Here is a 21,121-nt window from a genome sequence, read left to right on the forward strand (position 1 = left end):
ATTCCTACATAGGAATTAATTAATTTGGTTGGGTGTCCTAAACCAAATTAATCCCTACATAGGCTGGAGTGCTCTGCAGCAGGGAAGGAGTGAAATTCTCCCCCCAAAAGCCCCTGAAATACAAATTCTTCTCCTGCCTGCAGAATAAGCTCTGCCATAGTCTGGTGGTGACCAAACTCCCCCAAACACACATACAACCCACAGCTTATCACATGAGAGCAGCATATTCACTTGTCAAAGGAAATTTAGGCATGCCTGGCTTAAATGAAGTAAAATTTGGATGCCAAAGCACCACCAGCAATAGGTTTTTCAGCATCTCAGTGAGCAATGGCATATACACAGGGTTAACCATCCACACAGGAGCTGTGGATGTGCAGAGATGGGTGAAAGCCATGAATGATGCCCAATCCCCAAGGACTTTATCTTTCTGTTCCCTCCACTCCCCCCATGCAAACACTGAAATTACTTAACAAACAGCACAGGATCATTTGATACAACAGCTCTGAAAGATGCTGTGCACCAGCACAGCCATGTTCTGGGTGGCTCTGGATTTCCTCAGTGAAGTGCTGGAAGTGCCAGAAAATGACACGGGACCAGCTGACCACAGCCACAGCCCTGCAGTGCCACACAGGGCAATGGGCACTGGAAATGGTGGAGTGGCATAATCAGAGGCATGAAGAGAGCAACATGGTCACAAATAACACTTGAATCACCTTTCCCAACAGAATGACTAATAAATCAATAAAAGCAGCGCAGTCACAAGCCTCCACATCCCTCCGTGCACACACCTGGCTTCCTGTGTTTGGGCTCGTTTAACAGCAGCATTAACAATCCCATTCCCAAGCTCTTCCAAGGCTGGCCTGTTCCTGCACCCAAGCCTTCACCACTACCCAGCTCCAGCTCCCAAAATCCTCACAATTTCTTTTCCCAGGCAAGTCCAACACTACCAGTGCTGATCCCAGGCACTGCCCTACAGCTGCCAGCCTGGAACAGGTCAGAAATGTATGAGAAAAGTGTGGAAAGGTTGGGAAGGAAAACAGGCAGAGGGCAGTAATGCTGGAGGGGGAGAGAGGACAGTGTGGTGGGTTTCTCATGCTGCCAGTCCACTGCTCAGCTTGCTGTGGGCTGACACTCAACCTGCAGGATGCACAAACAGATTTTCACCAGAAAATCCCAGTTCTCCAAGAGAATGGTGAGGGAACTGATGAGTCATGGAAGCAGAGGGAGTTGGGCAGCAGAGCCGTGCTGACAAGAGCAGAGAGTAAACATGACCTTTGCTGAACTTGTACAGGAATACAAAATTGCTTTAACACCTTCCAGGACATCTCCTTCTTCACCTTTGGATGGACAGGTTTTGACTGGAAGACTGGGAAGAAGCAGAAGGGAAAGAGAAGAGCTGCAGGGGAGCAGAGCATGAGGGGATGGGGCAAACTGATGAGATTGATGCCTCTGCCTCCTGTCAGCTACTGCTGGACTCACCCACCCAGGGGACCACATGCACCAAAGGCAGGCTGCCTTTTCTGCAGCTCCAGTGCAAGCCCTGTGCCATGTGAGTCAGCATGCAGCACTGCACATGTCCTGCAGCCAGGAGAACACCAGCTCCACGCTGGACTCGTGGGCAGCAGCACAGCTCCATAGCTGGAGTTGGGGCGTGTGCAGCCCAGCCCAGGCAGAGAACAGCAAACACAGGATCATTCCCTCTCCATATGTCACAAATGATGTCATGACTTTGCTTCATCTCAGTCCTCAGGACCACATCCTGCCTGCAAGCAGCTCACACAATTTCAGTATTTCTGCTTTAAGGATCTGAAACTCGGCAAGGGAAAAAAAATAGAGAGGAATTTTTGTATTGGACACATGCAGGTCAACAATTATGCAGTGATTAAAGTGAAGCTATTACACAATTAACATATAGCATGTGGCCACACTGACAGTGCAGAAAGGCTGCAGAGCACCTGCCTGAGCTGCCAGGGCACTGAGAGATGCAGGATGTGGGAGATCCTCAGCTCCTGCCCTACCCCACCCCAGCCCATGTTGCTGTTGGCAGCCCTTAGCAGAAAGTATTGGGAGAGGAGGTAAGAATGCAAAAGGACTCAATTCCCTCTGTAATTTCATCCCTAAATGCCAGTTAAACACATTAATGATCAAAAAGGCTCAGAGTGACCACAGGCCCCAAGCCACAGGGAGCAGAGGCAAAAGCAGCACCTCTGCCACTGCTGTGACCCCAGAATGTGTCAGAAAATTGGCACAGCCAGCATTGCCCCACTCCTCACAGCAAGCCAAAAGGGCAAACCAAAGCTGAGCAGCAAGAGGCAGCCCAGGGTGGGGAGAGAACCTCATTGCTATTTTTCCATTTGTGAACAAATAAGCCCCTATGTTATCATCAGCACTGGGGAGATTGTTTCATGAATCAGGACAAACACCACACTTGCGTTTCAAATTCGTCAGAGCTGCACATAGCAAAAAATAGACAGGTTTTAGTGGGAAAAAAGTTTGGCAAGAGGGTGGTGGGGAGGAAGGATTAGAGCAAATTTAAAGAAAGCAGGGAAGGAGTTCCCTTGCCCAATACTTTCTCTGCACCCACAATAAAGCCATCAAACCTAAAAAGAGAGAGTATGCACAGTCTGTAATTGCAGGAGCGAAAGCCACAGTTAAAACAATCTAAAAAGGCCAAGCCCTGAGAAAGGCAACTGGAATCCCTTATCTTTTGATGGAAAAGAATGTGCTCCCTGAGATTAATGACGTGTTTACCCGAAAGGAAATCGCCGCCCTTCTGAAGCAGCGAGTGTTTGTTCCTCCCCAGTCCCTGTGTTCTGCTCCAGAGCTGATCTCCCAAACCTCCTGTTTAAAGTCAGCACACAATGCGGCTTCCTGCTGCTGGGGGCTCGGGGATCCCACCATTAACCCTGTCCCAAAACCACCCTCCGTGGCACCTGAGCATCCCCACCCACAGCGGCAGGGACAAACCGGGGTGTTTAAATGGCATTTAGGGCAGGAGCAGCCCCGGGACGGGGGTTCTGCTGCAGGGCATGAATCACCCCGGGCATGCACAGGACTCAGCCAAATGGGCAAACGGGGATGCTGACAGCGCTGCCGAGGGAAAGCACGCTGGGCCACCTCTTCTTAAATTGCTCAGGGGTTCTGCAGCTGTCCTGCAGGTCAGCCTGCTGCAGGATGCCTTGGGAAGAGGATTGGCATCAGCAGTGCAATGTTCTGCTGGGTTAGAGGAGACCTGCGGGGACGTGGGGTCCCTGCTCTGAATACCCTCAGGCGAACAAGAAAAGCTGCAGCAGATGCTCCACGGCCGATCTGTTTGGGGAAACCCGGAGAAAAAAGCGTCATCGTCCCTTTGCATATTTATCCTCTTTGGTAACTGCACCCCCGTCTCCCCGTGGAGCATCCCAGCCATGAGACCAGAGCACCTCCTCTCCCTGAAGGCGATGGACCTGCAGCTCTGGGTGCTAGCCAGCAGCTAAAAATAGCATAAAAGGCAGAATAAACAAAGGGAGCCGCTTAAATCTGTCTCCGATGTTTGTCTTTAGCTAATGGAGCAGTTTCCATGTGCAGGATGCTGTCACCTCTCTCAGATCAGGAGGCAGCCCATGCTCCCCCCAGGCACACCACATCTCCTGCAGGACTGACGGGGTGGCAGGAAATGCTAATTTCTGCCCAACTCCCCTGTGCCTGCTTTATCTCTGCCTCAGCTTCTGGGGAAAATGGAAAACCACTAATGCACAAAAGAGCTCACTGGGAGCCTGCACAGACAGCTCCTCATCACAAAGGCACTGCTTAAATAAAGGAAAACTTAGGAATGTGCCCGTGGAAGTGGCTAGCAGAGCTCTTTGGCACTTACTCAGTCTCTACAGGTTGGTGGGGTGTAATAATTTTTTCCAAAAAAAGCCACAAAACTAAAATTTTCTGCAGTTAGAAACTCTGAAATACTGGTTAGGAAAAAAAAAGTAAGGGATTTTAACACAGGTGTTTCAACTTTTTAAAATTCTTCTTATGTTTTGCATTATTTAATGCTAAGCACTAGACTTGCTGTAATATATAAATCCTTCCATTACTATTTGATTTCTTTGATGTGGTATTTTCAGCCTGGCTTGTTCAATGGTATTCAAACCAGCTGGTGAAAATTATTTTATTCATTGCAAAGAGGACAAGAACTACAGTGTCCCTTGCTCCATCCTTCTTCCAGGAAAACAGTTTTCATCAATGGGGTACCATTATCAATTACAGAATGGTATTTCTTGGAAGTCGTGCCCAGAGAGCCCAGCTGTGGGAGAACTGAAGAACTCCTCCGGTGAAAAGCCCTGGGCTCCAGAGATCAGAATTTGGGCTGAGTCAAGGCACAACAATTGGAGGAAAATGAGTGGCAGTGCAGTGGTGATGACACACATCCTTTGGAGTGGCCTCCCCTCCATCTCAGAGCTGCTCCATGTATTGTCTGGGACAAAGCCCAACCCATGCTGATCAGATCCCCATCTTTCAAAGGAAAGATGTTACAACTTAATCCACCAGATCCTGCCACGAGCCCTCTGCCATCCTCATGACTACAGCATCCCCTGCTCCCAGCTTCCCATGATAAATTATGGATATATTGTCCACATGACAGTGGTACTTCAAAAGAAAATTATTCCTTTTGTTGACTTTTTGATTTTGTGTCTAAAAGGATAGCTTGTTTTCATTTTTGGAAGGTTTTCATTATCCTCTATACTCAACATACACACAGCTACAGCCTAAAGTCTGGCTTCAGAATGCAAATCAAACCAAACAGCATTTGATTTTGGAAAGGTTGAGCAAGACGTTGTCACCTAAAAGGATTTTTTTGTTTACTGGTTTGAAACTATTAATTTAATTCTGTGTAAGTCATAGAATAGATTTTCCCTAAAAAATCAATTTTCAATGGACGCTTTTCCTCCTTTGAACCACTGAAAGAACCACTGAGCCACCATCCAGGTTAGTGAAGGCACAACCAGGATAAAACCCCTTACTTACAGACAAAAAAGGCCAAAAATTGTTAACACAAGCCAGAAGAGAGGATGAACAGCAGATAAGGACCTATTTCCCACACAAAGTTTTCCCTTTAGCCTAGGAGAGGAATGCAAAGTAGAAGTGAAGTGGCTGGAGGAAGAAACTAATATCTAGAAGTTATCTTAATAAATTAAATCCCTAAATAAGGAAAGCTGATTCAGGGCACAGCTGAGCTGTGACTGGAATTAAACACTGGGGGAATGAAAAAAAAGAAGAGGCAAAATATCTCCATCATTTGAAAACTATTATATGGTGGCACCAGAAAAAAGAGGGGAAAAAAATGAATGCAATTAAATAAAGCTGTCCCATCCAAACACAGCAATGAGGAGAGAGGGAGAAATTGTGGGATGATATATATCCTCCTCAAACCAGTCAGTTTTATTGGTTCTGTAGCTGCTGCTGAAGGAGAGCCTGCACAGGAGGTTTTATGGGAGGGATGGATGGAGAGGGAAAGCCCACATGAAGGCAGAGTCTAACAAAGCCAGCCAAGGTATTTCAGGGTTTATTTACAAGTTCTAGGAAGATGAGCTTAGCATTGCTTCACAGGGAAACAGCAAAGCAATTAAAGGTTAAATCAATGTGTGCAAACCCTCCTGTGTGCAGCAGGAGCTCCATTACCTACTGAGCAAGCTTGAACCTGCAACAACCTGAGCAAGCCCTCTCCTGGCTCCAGGAATGGGCCTGGCCAGCCAGTACAGGACAGCACCATTCAGAGGGTTTTGCTACTGAACTGAGTAACTGAGGGTTTTGCAAAGTACCCATTCAGAGGGTACTTTGCAACTGAGGGTTTTACTACGTTTTAGGGTCTCATTTAGGGGAGGCCAGGGCTCTGCTCATCCCCAGCAGCTCGTGACTGCTCACTCCCATGGCTGCTCAGATGGAGCTGCCCAGAGAGGACTGAAGAGCAGCAGGGATCTGCCAAGCAAGGTGGTTCAATGCAAAAAGGAAGGACACCAGATTGTGCCAAGCCCTCCAGAGACCCCAAACAGTGGGTTTAGGCTGCAGGAAGAGGGGATAAACCTGGCATAGCTGTGACCAGAGCAGGGCCCCCAAGGATGCAGGGAAGGATCCACCGCTGGGAATTTTTAGGAGCAGATTGGATGCACATGGCATCCACCCCAGTGCAGCCCAGTGGGTGCAGGAGGGCAGGACCTGCCGACCCCGATCCCTCCTCCCCTCTTTCCCACTCCTGGGAGATGCTCAGGAATCCCGGCTGGGCTGGGCAGGGCAGGGACACAGCGGTGCCAGCCCCAGCCCGGGGTGCAGCAGCTGTGCTGACACCTGAGCATCTGTCAGATACCGATTCTGCTGCTCCCCAAGGCAGCCCCACTGCTGGATGCCCTCCAGCAGGAAACACTGTGGAAACCAACCACAAACAGGGCTGCATCTCAGGCTACCTGCTTTGGGGTTTTTTCTTCTAAATAAACTGCTTTAAATACCTGCTTCAGAGAACCTGGACAGAGTGGTGTAGCTTTCGTCTCACTATCTAAATAAGGCCTCTAACAATGTTATCACTTTCCAAAACACATCTGTCCCGCAGCTCCTAGCCCAGACAATTGGCAGGTAACCAGTTAATAAATGTCTTCGCCAGACTGTTGAATAGGCTGGCCCCGACTCAAGAGTGATGTCAGGGCCATTCAATGCACTATAATTGGAAAAAGCTGGGAAAAGCAATCCCATGTTTTTTAATAAATAAGGCGCGTATTAGCAGCCTCCTGCCTTTATTCACCAAGGTGTGTACCTTGTTCAGTAGCAAAGTGGGATTTTATTTTTTTTTCTGCTGCTGCTCACACAGTGATTTCTACTTGGGATTTGGTGCCAGTTTCCAGATGTGTCTCAAGCCAGGAAGTCAGCAATCAGCCTGGATAAAGCCTCTGGGATTTGCTGCAGATCATCTTTTGACACACACATCCTTCCTGCACCCTCTCTTATGATATTGGGGCACACCCCTTGTGCCCAAAAATAAAATAAAACAACCCAGAGCCAAGCAGAAGCCCCTGATTAGGATGCTTTGATCACTTTCATATTCAATCTCTGGGATTTTTAATTAATTCAGTCCATCGAAGCCCCAGAGGCAGCATTTGAGGCATCTTTACAACACCAGAGTGTCTATATACATAAATCACTTCAACAATTGCAGGTTCCCTGTCTGCTGGAGCAGCTCCAGGCAAAACTCATCTCCCACAAATCCTCACCAGTGGTACCCACAGGACAGCATCAGCTCCCCAGCTCGGCCACAGAACATTGGAGGGGGATGAATCCTCCAAAGCACTTGTCCTCAGAGGAATACATGAAGATGATAAATGAGTTTTCTGGGCTCTGTGTGAGCAGCTTAGGGAAGCTGAAACCCAAGCGGGTGACATGAAGGATGTGGTTTGCATGGAAAATAATCCCAAGCAGAAGCACCCTGACAGCAATGTGCCTTCCAAACCTCCCTGCATCCCTGAGAAAGGAGCTACCCAATTTCCCAGCCTGAGGAGAGGGGTTCAGCCCCACAGAGCCAAGCTCCCCGCTCACCCCAGCCCCGTGGTACCATCTCCTGCAGGACCGGGGAATCCCAGCCCAAGGGGACTCAATTACCAAATTACTAACAAGATAATTTATTTCTCACCCCCACCAGGCATTTAAGGGGCTGTTGTTGGGCCTCTTGTGATTCCTTTCATCTCCCCATCAAAGCACAACCAAATTAACAGCAGCCCTGCTGCCAGAGCAGCTCTGCTCTCTCAGGGCACCTGGGAGCCGCTGCCAAAACAGGAAAGCAGGCGCCTCATTGAAAGGGAGTATTTGGGAGTCACCCTACACAAAAATTAGCAGAGATATGCTAGGAAAATAAAATAGTGGGCATTAACAAATGGCTTATCTTCTTTTTTTTCCGTGACTCTAGTGTTCAGGATGTGAAAAGGCCAAAAAAGTTTCACATACTGTTCTGAGAAACTGGTCAGGGAGAGGAGCATCCTCTCCTCTACTTTCACTGCTCCTCCCAAAATAACTCAGGTTGATGTAGAGGTATGGACCTCCATCATTAAAATACAGACACACACAAGCCAAAACAACCCTGCATTGCTGCTGTGAAAATCTGCAGCCAGTGCTGGGTCTGGGTGATGGGCTGAGAAGTGGAGCACTGGCTGATTTTGATTCACCTGTGTCAGGTTTGCTAAAAACACTCACCTGTGCTAGGGAGAAAGGGAAGAGGGATGTCTCCTGTCTGGAGCATGGGGGTCTCTGTTCCTGGAGGAGGGACTGACTGGAAGCTGGGTGGGTAGAGGCAGCTCAAGGAGGCTGCTTCTCACACAGAATAGGGAGCCCCTCTCCTCCCTACCCACCCCTGGCGGAGATCCCAGCCTGGGATGTGACCAAGCCCCAGGGGAAGTGCCAGCTGAAGCCAAGGGAGGGTTTAGGATTAACTCCAAAAAATCAGCCAGTCCCACCCCGCCCTGCAGGCAGCCTGGGGGCCAGGCACGGGGACAGGGCACCTGGCAGCAAGCAGGCTGGCAGCCCAGAGGGGCCAGCAGAGTCTGCACAAGTGACCCCGAGCAGTCCCTGCCTGCTGCAGGCTCTCGGAGCGAGAGAGAGAGGAAAAAAAAAGGAGCAAGAGCAGCAGGAAGCCCTGCTGAGAAGCCCCCTTTTGTGTAAACATGCTCCGTCCTCAGACTAAAAATAAAGGCAAACCACAGGAAGGGAGTGAGAGCTTGGACAATATCCGATTTGGTGTGTGCCTGGGTGTGAGCCGCGGGAATGGGGAGAAGAGCAGGGGACTCCACCCAGCCCAGCCACACAAAGGCAGCCAGTTAAGGCCTTCAAGATGGACAGGCATTCCTGGAGATTATTTAAATTCAAGCAACTGCTGCTTGGCAGATGTGCAGTCCCTTCGTGTGTGTGCGCACAGCACTTGGAGATGTTAAGTGAGGGAAAAGGCAGGATGGCTGCACAAGGCCCATTTTACAGGGTCAGAGACTGAGACCCAAGGCTGTGAACTGAAACCCCATAAACCTGCCATAAAACAAGGACATGACCCAGACAAGCTGTCAGCCACAATGCAGCTCCTGCTCAAAAACGCCCTCTCCCTGCCTGCTGCCTTTGCATCTCAGCTCTGCTGCAGGCACAGAACCAAACTGAAAGCAGCAGCACGCTCCTGAGGGCTGGTCAGTGGAGTGCCCACCCCAAAGGGGTCTCCAATGTTTCCCCTGGTCTGGGCTTTGGTGCTCTGCACCCTGCCACTGTCACCAGCTGCCTCTGGAGGCTGGAGCTGCAGCACCACCGGCGTGTCCCACCTGCAGGTCCTCGCAGCAGGGATGCTTTGCTGGTGGGTGCGATCCCAAGGGACAGACAGGCATCCATCCATCCATGCTGCACAGAAAGCAGCACAGCGTGAGGAGGCTCCTCGGAGCCCAGCGCTCACCCTCGGTGCTGACACACCACTCAGAGGCTTTCTGGGGAAATGCAGCGCTCGGGAGGATCCCCCTGCCAGGCCGGAGGGAACAGCACTGCCAGGGTGTGTGGGAGCACCGATACCCTCAGCTGTCCCAGCCCAGGGCAGCTGCTCCGGGCTCCGGCACCATCAGCCCCATTGCTCCAGCACTGGGAGCCCTCCTGCTCTCCTTCAGTGAGCCTTGGCTGAGCTGCAGCATCTGCCGTGCTCAGCTGCCTCCTTTCCCTTCCTGTCGCTATTTTCTGTCAGAAGAAAATGACAGTGCTCAGCAGTGGAGGAAATCAAAGACAACTGTGGTGGCCTCCACTTGGGCACGTTTGCTGCTGACATGTGTGCTCCTTTAATTCTTGCCTCCTGGTCCTGTGCTCACTTTCCTACTATGTGGTCTCACCTCGAGTATTCATCTTTCTCTGCTATTAGAAAGGTCTACGAGGAGCACAACTGAAATCCAACACACTCCCCCCAGCCCCGTTTCCTCTAGAAAACAACTTCCTATGGAGCACAGCTGTTTGGAGCAGGTCACTTGCTTTCCCTGCAAAACAGCAACACAACTGCCCCTGCTTCGTTCTCATTTACAAGAATTGCTGAAACTCTCACAGGCTCTCATTTGGGGCATTTCCCACATGCTAAATATAACGTGTAAATGCCTTTCCATGAGGCTCTGTCTGGCAGGGGAGCAGCTGCTTCTGTCCCTGCACACAAAATAAAGCAGCAGCACGAATGACACTTGTGCCATCGGTGCTAGGAATACCCACATGACCCCTCCTGCCACCCAGCCCAGCTGCTGAACCACAGCTGCCAATGAAAACCGAAGATCTTTCCTTAAACTCACTTCAGTAGGTCACTTGCCACCCCAAGGCGCTGCTGGACACAGAGGAAGCCAAGAAAAAGGTGACACCTTCTGTTTACTCAGCTAATTGCACTTCATTATCGCTCTGAAACGTGTTAGCAAACAGACAGGAGAAAGGGAGCAGGACTTGGTGCGAGCAGAGCTGCAGGAGGGAGCCCTGAACCTCCCCTTGCCCGAGCTGGACTGCAGGCTGGACTCAGTCTGGGAAAAGTTATGGGGAAATTCCTTCCCACCCATGGGTCCTGGAAACGCCATCAGCCCCCTGCCCTCCCCCAGCTCCCTGCTGGAGCCCCAGCACACCCAGCAGAGTGCTCAGCACAAACAGGGTCTGAGGGACCTCAGAGGTGCCCACACAAAATCCCCAGAGCTCAAATTCACAATCCTCATCTTCACAGGCACAGTGCTGAGTCAGGCAGCAGAAGGCTACAAAGAACGCTGCAGACACAGATGCTCTCTGTTGTTAGAAAACCTACAAGTATCTTCCAAGGTCTGGAAGATACAGGGACCATTTTGTTAAGTTTTAAAAAATCCTTACATAAAGTTATCATCTTCATACTTCTTAGCTTGGTAATCATATGCTGACATTTGTTAATCATCAGTGACAAGTTTTAAATAAACTATCCAGTATCATGTCCTAAGCTTTTCTTTCAGAATCGTTCCATTTATGTATGCTATGACTTAAGAAATGGCTTAAACTCTATTTAATTACTTTTTTCCTTAATACCTTTTCTGAAGCCCTGCCCCCTCTTTTTCTTTCCTGAAACTGCTTCAGAAGTATCAGGAAGTATATCAGAAACATAACAGGAGCACAAATTGAGAGCTCAATCCCTGGGGTTAAACACCTAAATTAATAAGGCAGCTTCAGTCATGCTCTGGAAACACTCCTTGCAAAATTATGGGTTATCTCTAATAGATCAGTACCAAAGGACAGGGGACACATCTGGAAGCTCTGAACTCTACCACTGTCCAAGTGAGAGTCACTGCACAAACACAGCTAAGGAGAAAACCCCAGGGAATGAATTCCTGCTGACCCCCATGCAAGGAACCTCCAGCTTTACCTGGATCAAGATGTGTAAAGGACCCAATGACAAAGTCCAGTGTTGAGACAGCCAGCAGGAAGAGCAGCAGGAGCTGCAGCCTGATGATCCACTTCACCCCAGCCAGGTTGATTCCCAGCAGGCCCAGCAGGACAGCCAGGGAGACGCCACGCACTGCCCAGATGTTGCTGAGGCTCAGCACCCCTGCAATGGACTCTGCAAAGCCAGTGATGTACATGGCACCTGCAACACACTGAGGGACACGGCTCTGTCAGTGCCCCACAGAGAAAAGGGATCCCATCCACAGCCCCATGCTGGGCTCTGTTCAGACAGACAGACAGACATTGGCTGTCACAGTGCAACCTTTACTGTTACTGCCACTGCCAAGGCAGCAGAGCTTCTGCCCGGGCAGACAGGTGAGTCTGGGTTCTACTGTCACATCTACCCTCTATCAACACTCCAGGAGAAACCACACAGGCTTCTCTGACAGAGAAAAGGATGAGCCAACTTCTGTTTCTCTCCCTCTTCTGTTTCTCCCCCTTTTCTGTTTCTCTGGAGGAAAGGGTCCCAGCTCTCAACACCTGCCTGAAGTAGCAGGTTTTTTTCCCCTTCACTGCCTCCTGGGGTTATTTTTAACTCAGTGTTTAGTTTGGATGCAAACTCTGATGTTTCACCAGCTCCCCATCTCACTGCTGGAATGGAGCCTGCCCTCTGGGGGAGAGCACATTGTGTGAGCCACGTCCCAGGACATGTCCCTGTTTGCCTTGCAGCAGGACAGGCCACACACTCTGCCCTGGGGGCTGAGAGCCTCAGGACAGGACATCTGCAGCACAGGCTCCAACACACTGCAGCACAACAACCCAAAACACCAGGAGAGTTCACTCCAGAAATTCCTGCTAGCTGACATTCCAGCAACAGCCCTTCCAGTGCCTGGCATCCCTGGAAAACCAGGCCAGGGCAGACAGCTGCAGTGATATGGCTGCTGGGACCTGGGGCTGCAGCCCCAGCACCCTGTGCACAGCTGAGGGATGTGGAAGACACCAAGGACAGCAAGAGAGAGCCCCCACTGACTGCAGATCCCCACCTGGGGCTGACCCAGCACTGCCCGCTGAGGGAGCAGCACAGCCTGGCCCACACCAGCAGCTGCAGGGTTGTGAGGTTTTCAGCAAGGCTGATGGCAGGCAGGTGTTCAGAGCTGGGCACCTACAACTTGGAGATCCTGGGGGATTCCCTTGCATCACAGGCAGGCAGGTCAGGGGAGCTGCACCCTCAGAGTTTTCCTCTGCAGGACATGGCCAGGATTCCCACTGACCCCAGGGAGAGCAGGGAGTGCCCCATCTCTGGCAGCAGCCTTATGGCAGAGCTTACAGCACCTCTGAGCACCCTGAGCAGAGCATCAGCCTGCAGCTGGTGCAGGGCACGCTGGGCAGAAAGCACAGCTAGAGAGGAAAGGCATCAGCAGCTTTGGGGAGCAGGCAAAGTGATTTTAGTGAGCTGCCAGCCCCTCTGCACAGGGGATGCCAAGGCAGGGCCAGGGCTGCTGCAGCCCAGCTTTTACGACCCTCAGGACAAGCTGCAGCCTGATTGCTTTCCCAGATGGGGTCCTCTCAGAGAGCAGGAGTGGAAAATCTGACAGGAAGGATTCTCATGTGTGGCCCATTTCCATATCTTGGCTTGTGACTGGGTTCAGTTCGTGTTTTATGGACACTTGCTGTTAATCTGGAGTGAAAGGAGAAGAGGGGATTATTTTTGGTTTGGGGGCTGTTCAGGGGTTTTGGAGATTGCTGTAAGCTAGTCAGTAAAAAACAAACCTCCATAAAAATGCTTCTCTGCTCACCACATTTTATACTGTTCATAACATCTTTATGGGGGGAGAGGGTTAAGTTACTGCAGGTTTAAGTGATTATTTTCCATTCTTTTTGTAGACTATTTGTGTATTTTTGTGCCTCACCACCCCAACAGCTCCTTGGGATCGTTCAGAAAATGCAGAACTGTGACTTTTGGCTCACAAGTGGTCAATTAGCTGTGGCCCTTACCCTGCCCAGCTCCACTTGTGCTGGCTCCCACAGGGAAGCAGCCAAGGCTTGCCCAGTCCCTGAGGGCACATGGAGCATGCCAAGGCCAACCTGCCAGCCCACAGCCTCTCATGAGCTTTGCTTGGCCACCCTGACCTCTCCTGCTTGGTTTCATTTCAGTCTCCCGCCAGCAAGGGCATGTCCTGGCAGTGGGGTAATTTGGGAAGGGAGGACGTGTCCTGCAGGGCTTGTCCAGACACTCAACTCCTCCAGCAGGGTGCCCATGCCAGGAGCACATGGCCATGCTCAGGCTTGCTCCTGGGGAGCAGCGTGGGCTCAGAGCTCCCTGTGCTGCTCCCCCATGCTGCATTACCCAGATTTTACCTGAAGCAATGCTTTCTGCAGCAGGACAGCACGAGATTAATGCCTGCATTGCAAAGTTTACAAATTCTCTTTGAGTAATTTCTTAAAATTACCTGGCCAAAAATGTAAAGGAGGCCAATGGTGCCCCCTACTTGACCTCCAAGGACAGTAGAGATCATGGAGTAGACTCCTCCACTTCCAATGCTGCACTTCTCACACACCCCAATTCCAGACAAGACTGTCACCAGGGCAACCAGAATGACAAAGGACACCAGAAACATGCCCATTACAATGCCAGTGTTTCCCTGGAATGGAAAAAAAAATTAAATAAAGATTAATTCACACCAATCTGCTGGGACAGAATAAGAACCTACCCACTTTAGTCACTGGTGATCTATGGATCTGGAGTCATTACAGATTAAAAAAACACACACAGACCCCCCTACTTGTCTAATTAACGTAACTGATTGCCAGATTTAGAGCCTTTATTAGCACCCCTTTGATGAGAACCTTGTCCTGCAGCCTGGGGCTGGGCAGACCTTTGCATGAGCAGGTTCTGCCCTGTCAATGGGCTCCTCCATTTATCACTGATTTTGTCCACTGGTTTAAAAGGAATGAGGTCAAACAGTGATTCAGCCACCACAGTCAGGGGATCACTGCCTGTCTGCATGGTTTAGAATGACATGCTTAAAAAAAAAACCCAAAACACTTTCATAACAAAAAGCAGTTCCAAAATTGAACCCCTGGGATTTGCAGCGACTGATTTATTAACAGCATCAAGCTTGCATTTTAATTTTTCAGAACATTTACCTTTGAAAGCTCTGATCCCTGCAAACAATGAGATGCCAAAGAACAAACCCCAAAGGCAAGGCAGCGTGGAAGACAAATCATGCTCTCCCAAAGCAGAATGCACCAGCCCTTATCTGCAGGGTGTGCTCAGGGGCAGGTGGCTCTCGCCCTGCCTGGCCTCTGGAGACTTTTCTGCACAGGATTCAGCCCCATGATAAAAACCCAACCCCTCCTGCTTGGGGCAGAGGGAGGGCTGCAGGAGGAGCTGCTGTGCCCACCACTGTGGGCCAAAGAGAAAAACTCTCTAAACAAACAAACCTGCAGGTCTCCGCTGGCAAATTTAAACACCAGCACAACCCTTTCTTTGGAAGAGTTCAGTTTGCCTTTCAGGGTCAGATTTTCAGAAGGAAAAGGTGCTTGGTACCTCCAAAAGAATTCAAGAACTCTTCTGAGCTCAGGGCCTTCCCACTCACTTGCACTGTAATTTATTTTCCAGGGTCAGGAGTTTTCCCCTGTGCTCCAGCCCACCTTCCCCTGCTGACAAATCGCTCAGGCCAGTGCATAGCACTCAGAAGGCTCCTCCAGTGCCCAGTGCTTTGTTAACATCTGGCTTCCCTTCCTTTTGCTCATATTCCAGGCCATGTCCACATCCCCTCTCTCCAACCCTGCTCCAGCAATGCTCATCTCTGAGGTCACACTGGCCATGATGGGTTTTTATCACCATTGCTTCCCTGCTCTGGGGTTGGTTGAAATCCCAGATTCTTTTTTTTCCTTTTCTCTTTTTTTTTGTGAAAAAAATAGACACATATCCAGGATGTTGGTATCATCATACGGTCCTATTTTGGTTCAGCATCCTGCTGCCTGTGACAGGGCTGTTATCTGGTCAGTGGGGAGCAGAGCCAAGGATTGCTATAAACACAGCTGTGGTTGGGTCAGCACCACAGCCCACCCAAACCACATACTTCTTTTTAAAAGGACAATTGTTCTTTTTATTCAGCTGCTTACCCCAGGTTAAATGGTTAATAAACATTATATGCTTCAGTTAAAAAAATAAATTAAAAAAAGCAAACATATGCAAACATTCATTTAGCCTTGGGCTTTTCCAGAAAGGTGGTACCAGGCTATGGCAGCAGTTAATGGGCAATCCAATGGTTCCCACAGAATAAAGGGTTAACACTGAGACCAAGGGGGAATGCTGGGCTCACAGCAACAATAGCAAGCAGAGAAAGTGGGAAGGAAAAGCCCCCATTAAGCAGTGATGCTTATTTATGCATGCATGCTGGAAGGGGTTAGTGCAGCAGCAATCCCTGCTGAACATTTCAGCAAGATTTGGTCTCCTGGAACTGCAGAGCTTCACCAGCCCCAGCTCCAGCTCTGGAAATTTATAGCAAAAGCCTGACTCTGGGAATAGCTTGACATATGACTGTCCTCTGCCAGGGGAGCTCTGTGCCAGCCCTGACTTCTCCTCCCTTCCCTTTCATGCTAGCTTCCAGCTGGTTCTGTTTTTCTTTCATTTACTGGCTTTGTTTATATTTGTGTTTGCTCCAGAAGTAACTTGCTTTCAAAGGAGATGTGGAGGAAATAAAATCAGAAGGAAAAGGAAGCTAAAAAATCATCCCAACTTCACCACAGCAACTGCAGCTCCCCTCAACACCTCCAGCAAAGGCATTTCCAGTGCAGAGTGCAAGTGTCCTCCTGCTCCTTTAGCAAAGTGCCCACCATGCCTGTGACAAAAACTCTGCCTGAAACTCAAATCCCATCCATCTCTGGGGAAACTTTTCTTTGTCTAAGAGGAAATTTTGAGGCATAATACAATATTTTGCATCAGGAGGGGACAGTATTCCAGGCTCTGACCCTCAGAGATACTATTAAGGACTCAGCAGTGGAAGATCCTTTGATAGCAATGACAATTTCTCCTGACTGAGGATTCCCCATTCAAAAACTCAGGGACTCCAGCACTGGCAAGTTTGGAAGAGATGTTGGGAGGTGGGGTGGGTGGCTGTAACTGCTTTACCTGGAAAAGTGTTAATTTCTCCTCAACAATACGACACAGGAGTGTCCCTGTTCATTATCAAGGTTGGCTGCTGTGTTTTCCTTTCTCTTTCTGAAAGCTGAGGTAGGAAACCACTCACAAAGATCACTTCAGCTGCACATTTTAGTGGAACTTTTTGAAAAGCTACAAAATACCAGAGGGCATGAGCAACATCTGTAACAAAGAGCATAGAATCCAAAACAATTGGGTGGTGATGGGGATACCAGGCAAGGCAGGGCAGAGGAAAACATCTGTTCAAACATTCAACCAAGTCAGCACTTGCTCACCACAAGCCATCCCGTCCTCAGGAAAAGAACCACTCCAAAAATGTTGATCATGCAGGAAGTGAAGACCCCATCCCACGTTCCAAAAAGCACTGGCTCCCACACAAACAGCTGGATCTTCCACCAGGGCTTGGTCTGTGTTTGAGATACCTAGAGAAAAGCAAAGCCTGGGGTTACCTCTCATGCTTGATGGTACCAACAGCCACCAACAGGGGGATGGACACCAAAAGATACTGAGACACTCCTTTGCTGCAAGATGTCCCTAAGTGAAGGGCTGTCAGGCTGTTGGGATATCTGGGCCCTGAAAGAGATGGCTCCTACAATTCCCTGTTTATATTCTTGTAGGATAATCAGCAACAGAGCCCCACTGAGCCTCAGTGAATTAACCCCAATGCATCAACCAAAAACACCATTCCAGGGTCCCTCCCAGAGCCTGCAGCTACACACTCTGCTTCTCCTCCTGCCCCTTCCAAACTCTCCACCAAGGAGGGCAGGGCTCTCAGTGCATGGGGGAAGTCCTTTAGAGGATATGACAAACCAGCTGGGACCAACAGAGTAGGTTAAGATGGTTTCCCCATCGCAGCCATATCTGATCAGGACCCTTTGCTTCTCGAGGAGATATGGGGCTCTGGGTCTTGGGGCACGGTGATTTTCCAGAGTCAAGAAATGAAGCTCCAGGGAAACTTGCTGGAGTCAAGAAATGAAACTCCAGGGAAACTGCAGTTTTCCTATGGCAACTCCTTCCTCTTGCCCTCTGGAAATCAACTCCTCTTTCCCTTCCTAAGCCATACACCTCAGACACACACAGCAAAACAAAGGGCAGTTCTGTTACTTCACTCCTGTTCCCTTGCACAGAGGTGACCAGGAGTGCAGAGGCCATGGAGATGGAAATGTGGGAGAGGAGCTGGCTCTGTGACATACCTGCTGTGCTTCCTCATGGAAGAGCTCCTGCACGTATCCCTCACTGCGGGCACCACTGCAGCTGAACATCTTCTCCCGGGCTCTGCCTGCCCAAAGCTCAGCTCTAGCACAGCCTCAGCCCAAGCTGCTCTGGGAGGGAGCTCAGCTCAGTCCAATTCCTGCAGGGCTGGCTCCTCTGTGGTGGAAGAGTCATGGTTTTATCCCAGCCTCCCTGTGGAAGCAGGAAAGATGAAAGACACGACTGCTGCTTTCTCAGTCTGCCAAAGCACAGGGCCATTGTCCACACAGTCAACAAACAGCAGCTGGTGGCAGATGCTGAACCAGAGGGACAGCACAGCAAACAAAGAGCAAGGCTCCCCCAGCACAGGCTCCACCATCAGCCACACATTTAACAGCCCTTGGTGGCCTTTTCCAAACCTAACCCCAGCATCCTGCAGCACTGGCTCCACAGCTCCACAGTGTTGCCTGCAAAATGCATTTCCTCTCCTTGGTTTTAAATCTGGTGCCTGGTAATGTCATTGCATGCTCCTGTGCTCCAGTGACACAGGACACATGGATTATTCACTTCCCAGCACCACTCATCACTTCACTGCCTTGACCACATCAGCCTCAGCTGTGCCTTTTGCACACCAAGGTCCTGCCTTGTACTCAGTGTATCAGTTACCCACAGTCTCCCACACCCGGTGCCAAGAGAGACCTTTTGGCTCTTCCTCAGTGCAGTACACCATGCCTGGGTAAGACAAAGAGGGCTGCAGCCAGAGGGGAGCAGGACTTGTTCCACAGATGTGGAGAGGGCAGCTTGTCTGGATCACGGGCTCTCCTGGGGCAGGTGATTTGCTGGCCAGCTGAGCCCTCATGCTTACAAGGACCAACCATGATCACACAAGGCTTATACCAAGGGCTGGACACCTTCCCGGAGAGCAGAGACCAAATTAATCACAGGGCAGGAACCCAAGAGAAATGTGCTTTGCCTATTGCACAGAGTCATACAGAAACGGCTTTGTGCCACTCAGGATTTCTGCACCAGGGTCTGAGTGCCTTTCACCATCCTGCCATTATTACTTTGCTTTGAAATGCCCAGTATTAAATAACCAAAGCAGGTGCTGCTGCACCACAGTGTTTCAGAAGGTCTCCTGCAGCTGGGCTGCAATGGCCAGCACAGGAGGTTTTCTCTGCCCTGCCCACATGGGCAGTTAAGCAGCACCAAAGCCATGAGAGTTCATGGATTCCCTGCTGCTGCCCCCACATTTCTTGAAGCAAATAACCCTTCACAATATCACAAATGGGGGAGACTGAGGCTCCAAGCAGGGCAAAAGCAGCAGGAGCAGATGAACTTTAAAGAATCAAATCTCATGGTTTTTGTTTTGTTTTTTTTTTTTTTTCAAATAGCCACAGTAATAAAAAATAGAAGAAAATACACAACATGAAACAAGATTACAATTGAATAGCCATATTCTCCTCAGAATCCCCTGTGGAGTCCTTCCTTTAACACAGTAAGGCATTCACTGGGGTCATCCAAACTCCAGTGTGCCACAGCAGTCCCATCTACATGTGGAGAAAACAGGCTGCAGCTCTGCAGCCCCCTGCTCTCCTAAACCACTCCAAGGGAGTCAGAAGGAGATGGCTCCAACCCCTTACAGTAGCTCAGGGCTGGTGTGACACCCTCAGTGTGCCTGGTGTGTGACATTACAAGGATAGGTGTGATGCACCCGTATTACCCACCTGAAACTTGCAAAACGCTAAAAAAAGGGCTGCACACATGGATTTTAGACCTGAAGCACACCTAGCATGAAATGTTACCTGCCTGGACATTTAAATCCCCTTATCTCACCATTTCCTTCCTTTTTCTCTGCTTTAAAACCCTTCTCCTGCCCTGTGCTCTAGAGCCCTTTCTGCTCAGCTACTGCTCACCTTGCTATCAGATCTTCCTCCTCCACAATCCCAGGAAATTGCCTCTGCACTACTGCTCCTCTGTGGCATTTCCAATTGCCCAAAAATCTTATTACCCAATTCTGTAATTATTTACATCCCACCACAACTCCTGGATCCATCGGTCCCTGCAAGGCAGCCAAGGCAGACAGGGGAGGGGGTGTAAAGCACAGGAGCGGGAGCTGAACAAACTCACAGTCACATCCCAATCCACGGACATGCAAGTGTTTCTGCAATTCAGGGTCTGTGAATGGAAAGCCCTTGGGGCAGGTGCCCTCCTCTTGCAGCATTCTATCAACACAGGGATATTTTTGGGTGCTATTTTTTATCTTCGTCACCAACCCTGAGGAAGCTTGTTCTGCTATACACACCAGCAGGATAAATAAACTAAACAGACTCAATTTTCCTCTAATATAAGTGAGCCTCTAACTTGAAAGCAAATTGCTGTTATTTTTCCTGAAGTTTCTGCCAAATACACTAGCCAGTCTATAAATTAAACACAAAGGTCTGTTTTAATCTTTCCATACCATTTAGCACTCAAGAGAGCAGAAGAGCATTAGCAAACCTCGCAGAAACATTACAAAGGCTCATCTCCTTTTCCTACAACACTTCTATATTTAATTGCAAAACCAGATTCCTATATAGATTAAATTTCTGTGCCCTCCATATCCTTTCAAAGCACTATTTTATTAATCATCGCATTAAAGCTGCTTCTGAGCTAAGCGTCGCTGCTCTGGCTGGTTTCGAAGAGGAAAGGTTAACGCCTTCCCAAGCACAACTGCGTGTGGTCCCACGGCCTCCGGAGCCAGAGGAGGCTCCTCAAGCCTCTCCTCCCAAGGGACACCGCAGCCAACAGCGTTTTAGTTTTAATCAGTCCCTTCGACTCCTCTCCGGGTCAAGTTCTTAAAAACACCTAATTTAGGAGTCTTTTAGGAAAGGGTAATATAAGGGAAATGAAGCGGCCGGCAGGGCAGCAGAGGTAACGCCACGCAGAGCGGCGCTGGGCTATTCCCAGTTACTCATTTACTGCACCGGCCGGGCAATTACCGAGCTCGTTTTGTTTTCACATATCTCCGCAGAGCGACGAAGGTTGCGGAACACCAGACGTGGGAAGCGAGCCCGGATTCTCTCCAGCAACTTCAGCTTTCCGGAGAATTCGGTTTGGCGAGGCCACGGCGCTGCCCACACCTGGGGGCTGCGGCCACACCGGGCTGCGCGCCCCGCCCGGGCACCGCTCCCACCCACCGGCTCCCTGTATTTGCTTTGTCCTTTTTAAAATTCTTTTTTGTCAAATTTTCCATTTCCCCCTCTTTTTTTTCCTTCCTTTTTGTTTCCCTGTTTTTACCTTTTTTCTCTTCTATTTCCTTTTTTCTGATTTTCTTTCACCTTTCCTTTTTTAACTCCCTCCCCACGCCCTTATTAGCCTTTTTTCTTTTCC

The 21,121-nt window shown here is 49.6% G+C and overlaps 1 protein-coding gene across 7 annotated transcripts in view; it reads right to left on the reverse strand.

The window, feature by feature from the left end:
- The window catches only part of SLC12A8 (solute carrier family 12 member 8), a 50,539-nt gene that overhangs the window by 29,067 nt on the left and 351 nt on the right, over nt 1–21,121 (reverse strand). For 3 of the 7 annotated variants that reach the window (XM_064718122.1, XM_064718123.1, XM_064718118.1), the window contains exons 1-5: nt 20,731–21,013; nt 17,755–17,965; nt 16,837–16,983; nt 13,842–14,033; nt 11,372–11,603 (exon numbers count right to left, since the gene is read on the reverse strand). In XM_064718122.1, coding sequence (XP_064574192.1) covers nt 11,372–11,603; nt 13,842–14,033; nt 16,837–16,983; nt 17,755–17,823 — 640 coding nt within the window. In that variant the 5' untranslated portion in view covers nt 17,824–17,965; nt 20,731–21,013. Of the gene's footprint in view, nt 1–11,371; nt 11,604–13,841; nt 14,034–16,531; nt 16,671–16,836; nt 16,984–17,754; nt 17,966–20,730; nt 21,014–21,121 lie in introns of those variants that run through there. The other 4 variants (XM_064718119.1, XM_064718120.1, XM_064718121.1 and 1 more) reach the window with 3 other exon arrangements.

This window comes from Zonotrichia leucophrys, chromosome 7, assembly GCF_028769735.1.
Source record: "Zonotrichia leucophrys gambelii isolate GWCS_2022_RI chromosome 7, RI_Zleu_2.0, whole genome shotgun sequence".
In the NCBI taxonomy this organism is placed as follows: domain Eukaryota; kingdom Metazoa; phylum Chordata; class Aves; order Passeriformes; family Passerellidae; genus Zonotrichia; species Zonotrichia leucophrys.